Source organism: Rhincodon typus, chromosome 29, assembly GCF_021869965.1.
Source record: "Rhincodon typus isolate 14 chromosome 29, sRhiTyp1.1, whole genome shotgun sequence".
In the NCBI taxonomy this organism is placed as follows: Eukaryota; Metazoa; Chordata; class Chondrichthyes; order Orectolobiformes; family Rhincodontidae; genus Rhincodon; species Rhincodon typus.
The window spans coordinates 21,270,452-21,281,630 of NC_063360.1; the positions used below are offsets into that span (position 1 = coordinate 21,270,452).

Below are 11,179 nucleotides of genomic sequence, written 5' to 3' on the forward strand. Positions count from 1 at the left end.
ATTTTCTCTGTGGTATCTATAGAACATTGCTGAGTCTACTTATAGCTAAATACAACCTACGTTCAGCAAGATGGACCTAACTGAGAAAATTTCACACTCTTGCTGCATCATTCAATAGATAAATATTTAATTTCCATAGCTTCCCTTCTATTTCACTTGCTTCTTGCATTGGTTTCAAAAATGCTTCCTTTTGACGTTTTCACCCTTTCAATTAACTTACATTTCTGAGATTATATTGTTAAAAGAGTGTGGAAAATCTACAAGATCGCTTCTCCTACAGTGGGGAACTAACATCTTAATCACCAAAGTTCTCTTTAAAAGCCCAAGTCACTAGTTAGGCTTTGGCCTTCTATGTCCCATCAAGGAGCATTCTTGGTGGATTAGGAAGCAAACATCACATATCTGTACAGGAATGGTGGGGAGAGAGAAAACAAGGATTACAGATCTTTTAGCCTGACATTAGTAGCAGGAAAAATACTAAAATCTATAACTAATATATTCTATTAGAAATTTTTGAGTCTGTAACTAACAGGGTAGTATTTAGAATCAGTGGATATAGTCTGTTTGGATTTTCAGAAGACATTCTTTGCTGCTACACAGAAAAGTGTTGCACAAGATTAGGACTCATGGGATTGGGAATCACCTGCTAGTATAGATTGATGATTGGTTAAAAGACAGAAAATAGGGAGTCAGAATAAACATGTAATTTTCAAAATGGCAAGGTATAACTCGTGGACTTCCACAAGGATCAGTGTGTAGGCCTCAGCTATTTACAATCAATGCCAATGATGTAGATAAGGTAATCAAGTATAATATATCAATGTTTGATGAAAGTACAAAGTTAAGTGAGAAAGCAAGTTGTGTTGAATAGAGAAGTACTGTAAAGCGACATAGACTGGTTAAGTGACTGTGCAACGAGGTAGCAGATGGTATATAATATGAGGAAGTATGAAATTATCCACTTCCTCCATTCAAGCTCCTCCGAATCCAAAACCTTTTTTTAATCAAATCTTTTCTCATTATGAACTTCCTTGCTGCTGTTTCAGATATAACATAACATTGATTCTTCGTTGCTCAACCGATCATGGAAGATGTACCCAAGCTACTTCAATTCAGACCACAACATGATAACTGCAACTGATAAAATAAAGTGTTGATATTTCCAAAGGTGAAGTCTGGAAGAAAAATACATCCTCTTTGGAGGCTGCCCTGATGGTTTAATTGCTAAAGGTACTGTGGATGTGTGGCACTAGGCTGTACAACACTGGAGTTTTACAGCCTGATTCCTATCCTGTGGTGCGTGACCTGGGGCCACTATAATCAACCACAGTACCTCTATGCCAAGTGTAGCAAGACATCAAATAAAGTAATTTTCCAGTAATGGTAGACTTATTGTCAGATTAATATAAAGATATTCTTTTTAATTCCTTTACTTCCTGTTCAAATAGTTGCCTTCCTATCATTCATGCCTTTTGTAAGCATGTTTCTCATGCCCTGAACTTGGGCAAGGATCTTCAACTTGTTAATAATTATATGGGATACCCGAATCATTAAACTCCTTGTTGAGGAGAAATCAATGGTTCCCCTTCCTTATTTATCTATCCTTTGCTTAGTCACATCAAGGTTAATTTAGAAATGGAGCAATTCCCTTGTGGATCCTTTCTCCCACAACCAAACAAAATATTTTAAAAGGGACCAATTTCACCAGGATTGAGCTTGACTAAGGGGCTTGAGTTAACAGAGAGTGAATTTGTTAATTATTAAACAATAGAAGAAATAAAACTGAAACAGTCAGTTTCAAGATTCCTAGTTTTGCAGGTTAGTTGAAACTCTGTTTCCTTTTGACCGTGCCTGAATTCCAGCTTTCAAAATGAGAAAGAATTTTTCCCAATATTTTACCTGCAATGCTGGGGTGTTTCAAATGGTTATTCTCAAAGTGGCAGCCCTCACAGTAATCTAGTTCATGCACTATAATGTCCAGCCGTAACACACATTGACCAGTGTTGCTGTCAATTTTTAACCCTTGTTTTGTATATTTCTGTATGATAAGACAGGCATGTCTTCAAGTGATGTCTGTCTGTTGAGAGAGGAGAGATAATAAGCCTCCCTTGTTATCTCTTCATATTAAGTCACTCCCTGTTGGAAATTTTCCTGACAATTTATATGCATGACATTCCATGGGCTTCACATGAGACTTTGCCAAACAGTCTCTTTTTCTATAGTGGTCCACCTTTCAAAAACAACACAATTCGGAACAACAAGGTGCAGGGCTGGATGAACACAGCAGGCCAAGCAGCATCATAGGAGCAGAGAGGCTGACGTTTCGGGCCTAGGGAATCATTTTTTAAAAATCTATAAATACTTTAAGGTTCTGATCCAGGGTTGTGACATATTCTTAGTACTTTTTCACACCTCAGTACCATTCCCTTCGCCTTTGCACCATAGAACCTTTAGTCATTTAATACCTTCTGGCCTCTATTCTATCCTTTCCTTTTATTCTTCTGTATATCCCTCTGCCAGCCAGCCCACCAATGCCTCCACCCTTTTATATTTCAAACATTTGTTTAAGTCCTGACCATAAGGTTATAAGAAATAGGAGCAGGAATAGGTCTTGAGCCTGTTGTGTTGTTCAATAACATTACAGTTGATCCAGAGAATGCAGTGGCAAAGTGGAAATGTCACTGCACGAATAATTCAGAACCCCAACCATAATAGTCTGGGGACATGGGTTTGAATCTCACAATGGCAGATAGTGAAATGTGAATTCAATGGGAAAATTTGGAATGATGGCTGATTGTCATAAAAACAAAATTGTGCCCTTGACTCCACCTCATAACACTTGATTTCCTTGTAGATCAAAAATCTGCCTAACTCAGCTTTGAATATATTCAGTGGCCTAGCCTCCAATGTTCTTTGAGGAAGGTAATTCCACAGACTAATGATCTTCTAAGAAAAAAACTGTTTTCCACACCTCTGTCTGAAATGAGAGAAGCCTTTTTATTTCATTTTTCTCCCTAGTTGTACATTCCCCCATGAGGGCAACATGCACTTATCTACCCTCAAGAATCAATAAGATTGTCTCTCATTCCTCTAAATTCCAAAATATATAACTAATCCCAACATGCTTAAACTTTCCTCATAAAATAATCCTTCAACCCAGTAATCAAACGTTACCTGAACTACTTCCAATGAAAGCATATTCATCCTTAATTAAGGAGACCAAAACTGTACATAGTACTCTAGGTCAGTCTCACCAGTGCCCTATATAGTAGCAAGACTCCCATTTTTATGCTTCATTCACTCTTGCAAGAAACATCACAGACTTGAAAATGCTGTTTCTTTCTCCACAGAGGCTGCCAAACCAACTAAATATTTCTAACATTTTCTGCTCCCAGCATCTGCAGCACTTTGCTTTTGTAATACAGATTTAGTATTTGAAAATTACACAATATTTTCTGGCTATAAGAATTTAATTTTGTAATCAGCATGAGGAAATTGCAGAAATGTTGATCCAAATCATGTGCTTGCATGAAGAATGTAAAAGACTCTCAATACTGGAACAACAAAGAGTATCAGAAGTCAAACGTTTAAGAATCTTGCATCTATACTTACATATAAAACGTACACTTAAAACAAGTCTACTTCGGAAAACGTACCCCCTATACTGAAATTCTAAAATATTCTGTAAAAACAGAGAAATAATTTAGTTTATGTAAAAATGTTATGTGAAAGTTTTTCTTCAGTAACAGTAACTATCAAGTCACCAACAAATAAAATTTCTTATTTATTGGTATAGATATATTTGATCATTTTATTAAAATTTTGGTAAAGCTATCAATTGGTAACCCAGTTCTGAGCATTTTATCTTAAGATTATTAATACATTGTGTCTGTTAATTAATCATTTGAAGAAAGTAACTTTTATTTAATTGTGATGCAATCGGTTTGCAGCTTTACTTTTCTCGACAAACAAACTTATGAATTAGAAACAACAGTAGGCCATTCAACCCCTCAAGTCTGCTCTGGCATTCAACAAGACCAATACTGAACTGATTGTTGTCTCAATTCCACTTTCCCAGCTACCCCAATAATGTCTGACTCACTTGTCAGTCATAAATATCTACAAAGTAACATGTTTTATACTGAATGGTTTGAATAGTTGAGCGGGACATATATCCAATGCTTGTGAGGGATGTAATTGTAGTGGTGACCTTGTAAGGTTAGTATTCAGTGAATATGAGTCCAAATGCCACCATGTCCATTTTAGAATTTCAATCCAGTTTTCAAAAATTAAAAGTAAAAAGTTGGTTGCCAAAGCCAATGCACTTTAGAAAGTTAAACCTATTGTCTTTAGCTGGTCTGACCTGAATGTAGCTCTGGTTCCACACCATCATGGTTGAGAGTGAACAAGCCCTTGAAACAGCCAACAAAACCAACTAGATGCATTGAACTGCTATCAAGAAGTTCAACAAGTTCAGTTGCCTCCCAAGGCATCCAAAAACAGGAACCTTGTGATGACCTACAGCTAGAAGAGGAGGAGGAAATCAGCTTCCTTCATTTTAAACTCCCTCAACTGGCTGCAGTGAAGATTTTTAATTCCTTTTAGCACATTGCTATATCACACAATTAAATTTTTAGAACTTTTATGATACAGACCCAAGAAAACATTTTTTCTCAGGTTTATTTTTAGACGTTTTCGAAAGAACCATTTTTTCCCCTCAGTTGAGCTGCTGGCTTTGTTACAACCAGATGAAGAATTGGCTTCCCTTCTTTCAAACCCACTCAGCTGTCCACAAGAAAGATTTTTAATTCTTTTTAGCGTGCAGCTATATGTCAATTAAAATGTAATTCTAGTCAAAGTTTAGGAGCCAATGACAATGTTACATGTGTGGAAGAAAGTAGAATTTTATTACTTGCTCACCTCAAAAAAATTAAAATGTGACATCAAAAACAAACAAAGACAATTTTAAAACACAAATTTTAAAAAAAGGGCATGTCTTGTAAAATAAAAGATAAAAATATGCATCTTTAAAAGTTCTTGAGGTCTTGAGTTGTTACAATTGAACCCAGGACCATGGATGTTTAGTTGATATCTTCAGCCGTAGTGAGACTTGCTGAAACTTTGAGTTCTCAGTGAATGATATTCTCTGATTTGTTTTATGATTGGTGCTGACTTTCAGGATGATGCGAAGGAAACAGCGAGAGAAAGAGACGGAGAGCCTTCCAGACTTCACTGCTATCAATGCATTTTCTTTCTGTCTGCTACTACAAGTGATCCTCTGCCCATGATGCCAATCCATTACATTGTCCTCCCCAGTGTCTTCCACTCTACTCTTCTGAAAAGACCCCCACTACCACTTACCTCTGGCCTGGGTCATTTTGCAAACCTAGGTGTCCAGTGGGTGTCATCCTAGCAGCAGTCACCACGTACCTGGTGGCCAATACTGGTGGCCAGAGGGTTTCTAACTGGCTCTTCAGCCTGTGACCGAGAACCAGTCCTCTCCATAAAATTATAACACTCAGAAGGAAAAATAAGTAAAACTTGCAAATGACACTTAGTAGTCCAACTTGTTTTCTGTACCTCAGAATAATGCTCCAGCATTCCATGCATTAGTGTTTGTTTTCACTCTATTTTTTCCTTCTGGGCAATAAGTTCACAGGCATACTGTGCACCACCCAGTTTCTCTGTCAATATCTGTAACAAGGAATTCAATTGTCTGCAATTATAGCTATGCAGGTTTCACAGCCTTCACCCCAAAAAGTTACAAAGAGCTGGAATTAAATTAGTTAATTCAGTCATTAGTTTCAAGTTTTATTATTGATCAAAATGAAAAGACGGTTTTACTGTCATGTCTTTAATCTTACAGCAACAGCTAAGTGTATTACATTCACATTTTACTTATCTATTTAGTTTTGGTCATTATTCCGAAGTGGCATTTCTTACCTCAGTGATATCTTTGTCTTCGTGGGCCCATAGAAATAAATTTAATTTTATACTGAGAGTAACGTAAGCAATAACATTATAAAAGATATACTTTTTTAATTACACATCTCTTTTTACTTTTACCAAATGCAGATCATCAAAACTCTGAACCAAGAAGCCCTGCAGATGCAGCCTTGTGGCCTCTCCGTACAGGAAAGCCTCCCTTTCCATTTCAATGTACAAATGGTGTGTGGCCATTTTGTTGCCATGATTCCAACAAAACTTTTGCTTTCTGGAGATGCGGCCTTGAGCTCTGGTGATTTGGAAGTGGAAAAGAACAAGTCTGAGCCAGATGCTGAGGCAGAAACCTCTGAAACCCAACCAGACAATAATATAACACAAAGGCCTCAAGCTGTGATCATTACACAGGAGGTTCCCTATCAAACCATGGCAGATTTTGTAAAAGATTCAGTGGCTCTCCATGAGTCCCAGGCAGATGTCTATGAACGTCAAATATGTCTTCTCCTTCTGCAGTTGTGTCTAGGATTGGAACACTTGAAAAATCATAACGTTACACATTGTGACCTCCGTCTGGAAAACCTCCTGCTGGTTAAGGTGGCTGAGCCAAGATGCAAAGAACAAAGTACTAATCCTCAGCTGCCGAGACTTATTATCAGCAACTTCTCTAAAGCTAAACAAAAGAGTACAGCAATTGATCAAAAACTACACCCAGATCAGGTCCGATTAGCACCTGAAATGATGTCTGCATCCCAGTACAAGAAGGTTGATGAGTTTCAATTGGGCATTTTGATCTATGAGGTGCTACACATGTCAAATCCTATTGAGAGCATTTCAAGCCAAAAGCATTATGAAGAATACAGTACAGGAGACCTGCCTCAGATTCGCCTGTTATCTATTTATTCTGAAAGGCTTCAACATCTTGCCCACTTACTCTTATGTGCAGATCCTAATAAAAGAATACATATCAGTCAAGCAAAACACATCTTACAGGCCTTACTTTGGGGCCCAGACCAGAATGTGTTCAGTCTGAACACTGGATTCAAAGATCCACCTCAGTTGCTGAAAAACTGGTTGGACATGAAACGCATTTTGCTGATGCTGAATTATGGGGAAAGGTTTCTAAATGATGAGAAGCCAGTAAAACTGGAAGACTGGCTTTGCTGCCAGTATTTTGCATTTGCTACTCCTAACTCAGTGTTTCAAGCAGTAGGGGGGCTACAGATTCTACTGGAAGAAGGGTGTTGAATAAGAAAATGAAACCAATACAAGTGTCCATTGATGAATGCAGCTTATACGCCAAATAATAGACTGCCATTTTCTCTTGCACAAGAACAACAGAACTTATAGTTATACAATGTCAAGTTATATAATATATCACAGGCAGAGTGAATTTGATTAAACTGCCTAAAGCTTTATTCAGACACTTATATTCTATGAAACAGCAATTGACTGGATGTATTGTGAATGATGAAATGTAACTACCATGCAATAACCTATTAAGAAGTAGTTCCGAAGAATTTCCAATCTTTCCCTAGGTTAACTCATCATCCTGTGAGGTACTTATCCATACAGATCTCAATTTTCAAAACCATGGGCTAGGTTAACTGATCTCAGTTAGGACTATATTCAAAGTATGATGAAAGCCCCCAGAAAGATAGGATAAGATCAGGCAACATTCCCAGTGCTGATAGCTGTTGACAAAATTTGCTGTGAATTCTGTGCATATATATATTGGCTAGTGGCAGATGCTGTTGTGATGCATCCTAAGGCAGTTGACCTAACAGCATTCACTCTATGGACTCCAATGTAAACAAAATGATTTACATGTGTGATTAGAAAGTTGCCAGTATTCATTTAACTAAATGTGCCAAATGAACGTACATGCATTCATAAAAAGAGCACATTTCTTTCCAAATCTTCAGGTTTGTTTGTTAAAGTATAGCATAAAATCAAGTGAATCTTTGGTTAGGCCATCATAATTCTTTGAACCTGTGCCAATACCAAAGGTCAATAGGGTAAATGCTCACTATTGTCGTTCCCTACCACCCATCTTTAACAAATATAGTTATATAAAATGATCAAGTCTTCTCATACACTCAGTGATTTCCACTTTAGCTTGCTGCACCCAGATAATAACTATTGTAAGATATTTGCACAATAAGTAATTGCACTATCAGGCATCTTGAACTCCATCACAATTAATAACTGCAAAACTAAAATAAGTGAAAATTAAAGTCTTGATTGAAAAGGCTTAGTCAGTCTGATGTACAGTTCTTCAACTTGTGGTTTCAAATAACATTCAAATTTTCTTTTATGCACATTCATTGGATGTGAGCATCCAATGAGGGCAGGATTTGTGGCCCATCCTTAATTTTTTTTTGGTGATGAGCTACCTTCTTGAACTGTTCCAGTTCATGTGACGTAGATACATAAACAGCTGTTAGAAAGAGAGTTTCGAATTTTTCACATAGTGACTGTGAAGGAACGGTGATATCATTCAAATTCACAATGTTGTAAGGAGTGCATGCAGGAGGCGTTGCTCCATGTGTCTTTATTCTGCCCCTGTTCAAGGTGGAAGAGCTGCACCTCATTGATGGTACACACTGCAGTGTCTGTGCACAATGTGAGGAATGAATGCTTAAAGTAGCTTTTGGGGTGCCAGTCAAGTCTTTTGTGCTGGATGGTGTCAATCTTGCTAAACGTCGTTGTAGCCACACTCATCCAGACAAGTAGAGATATTCTGTCACCCTCCTGCCTTGTACCTTGTAGATGATGGAAAGACTCTGGATACTCTGGAGGTTAGTTACTCACTACAAAGTTCCCAGCCTTTGCTCCAGTTGGACCTCCACAGGTTCTGACAGAACTAATTTTTAAAAACTAATCATAACATTCCCATCAGAATTCTACTGCCCAGCTGCAGACAGCAGTGGAACCTTATGATTATGTAATTATTTATTCTATTGTTTGTACTTATATTTCAGGCATTGTACAGCAGCACTATTTTCAAAACAATATCTTTTTCTTGTTATAAACTAGATCTGCTAACAATTTTTAAAAATTGCAAATATTGATTAGCATAAAATGTCCTTAACAACTGAATTTCCAATCAGACAAATGCATCCAGTTTTTTAATAGTTATGCATGCTGAGATTTGCTCAGTGAGCCTTACTATGGAATGCCCTGAATAAAGGGGTGATGGAATTCAATGCAATTCGATAAGGGAATCGGATAACCACTTGAGAAAATTACAGGGCAAAGGGGAAAGAATAAGGGAGAGGGACTTAGTAGATATGTCTTTCAAAGAGCTGACCCAGGCATGGGAGGTCAAATGACCTTATTCTGTGCTATTTATGATTTTAAAATTCTCAAATTTTTGCATAGTTACACTGCCAGTTAATATATCTGGACACCAAACATTCCATAGGAACAATCTCTCTGAGAAACATAATCATAATATGAACAGTTTTACAGAATGAGGAAGAACCTGGATCCTGCTGAATATTCAGTATTCATCTGACCAGAAATATCAATATAAAGCCAATCCTTAAGGATTTGTAATAATCTTAATCCAACCTTGAAATTCTCTTGAAGTTAGAAAGGCAGATTTGCCAATGTGAGTCACATGGAAAAGTATCAGGTGTCAGAAGTCAATCATATGTAAAAATCAACTGCAATTTGAAACTTTCCTGTACATCAATTTTTTCACTCAATCTGTTTCATTAATTATGCTGTAAATTAGATTGCGGATGTTCACTGTTTTCATCTATTTCAAATAAAAGTCACAAGTGATTATTTAAGAATATATTATAATTTTATTCATTTTTGCTTCAGTCTATATTGGAATGGAGGGAGAAGCAAGTTAGGTATTGCTTCAAAATCCTCTCAGGATCTCTGTTTTATTAAATTTGATTTCAGAAATAATGTCTGAGTGACTTGTTATACTAGAGGGTACAAAACAGTCACTGATAGTCCAGCCACATGATGCAATCCAGAGATATGTGGGTCTATTCTTGCTGCCATGCCACCCTATTTAGGCACAGCTATGAACTTTGGTTCACCCTGGAGTCCATTGCTGGTCTTTGGGGCAGTGCCATTCATATACCAGAGCCATGCTCCCTGGTGTATTCTCAGGATTGAATCAATGTTGGGGATCTATATATTTTTTTTCTTATTCATTCACAGGATGAGAGTATCGCTGGCTAGGCAGCATTTATTGCATATCCCTAATTGCCCAGAGGGCAATTAAGAGTCAACCACATTGCTGTGGGTCTGGAGTCACAAGTAGGCCAGACCAGGTAAGGATGGCAGTTTCCCTCCCTGAAGGACATTAGTGAACCAGATGGGTTTTTCCAACAATCGACAATGGATTCACGGTCATCATTAGATTCTTAATTCCAGATATTTATTAAATTCAAATTCCACCATCTGCTGTGGCAGAATTTGAACCCAGGTCCCCAGAACATTATCTGGGTCTCTGGATTAACATTCCACTAGGCCATCGCCTCCCCCTATGGCAATAGGAACACCACCACTTCCAAGTTCCCTCCAAGCCACTCACTATCCTGACTTGGAAATTTATCACTGTTCCTTCACTGTCGCTGGGTCAAAATCCTGGAATTCCCTCCTTAATGGTATTGTGGGCCAACCTACAGCAAGTTGTCTGCAGCAGTTCAAGAAAGCAGCTCAGCACCACCTTCTCAAGGGGAACTAGGGATGGGCAAGAAATGCTGGCCTAGCCAGCAATGCCCACATCCCACAAATGAAAAGAAATGGCAGACTCTGGGTCCTTCCACAGCATTAAAATGATGCCTGATTTAGGGAAATTTTTCTTTTAAGTCACACAAGTGGGCCCTGTGAACAGACACTGCAAAATCAACTTTAGGGTCCCCTCGTTGATCACATAATAATAGGCAGCCCCAGCATTCATCATTTGTAGAGTGCAAGTGATGAGAAACCTGAGTTTCCTTAATTTGCAAGTCTTTAACAGGAACAAATGGGAGAGGATACATACTCCACCATCAATGCCCCTCACCCTACACACCAAGGGAAAACAATTGGAATCAGGGACACAAACAGAATATATCCAAGTTGCTTTTTCCCACTGGATAAAAAAATCAGAAGGGGTAGAGCATGAACTACAAAACTATGACACTGATTTCAGTCAAGACGATAACTCGTTCATTTGAGCATTCCTGCATACCTTATATGTATAAATGTCATATTTGGACATCAGATG

The 11,179-nt window shown here is 37.9% G+C and overlaps 1 protein-coding gene across 1 annotated transcript in view; it reads left to right on the forward strand.

Annotated features, from left to right (window-relative positions):
- The window catches only part of LOC109914325 (inactive tyrosine-protein kinase PEAK1-like), a 108,628-nt gene extending 98,883 nt beyond the window's left edge, over nt 1-9,745 (forward strand). The window contains exon 4 of the mRNA XM_020513908.2: nt 6,076-9,745. Within this exon, the coding sequence (XP_020369497.1) occupies nt 6,076-7,188 (1,113 nt within the window). The 3' untranslated portion in view covers nt 7,189-9,745. The remainder of the gene's footprint in view (nt 1-6,075) is intronic.
- The last annotated feature ends 1,434 nt before the right edge of the window (nt 9,746-11,179 follow it).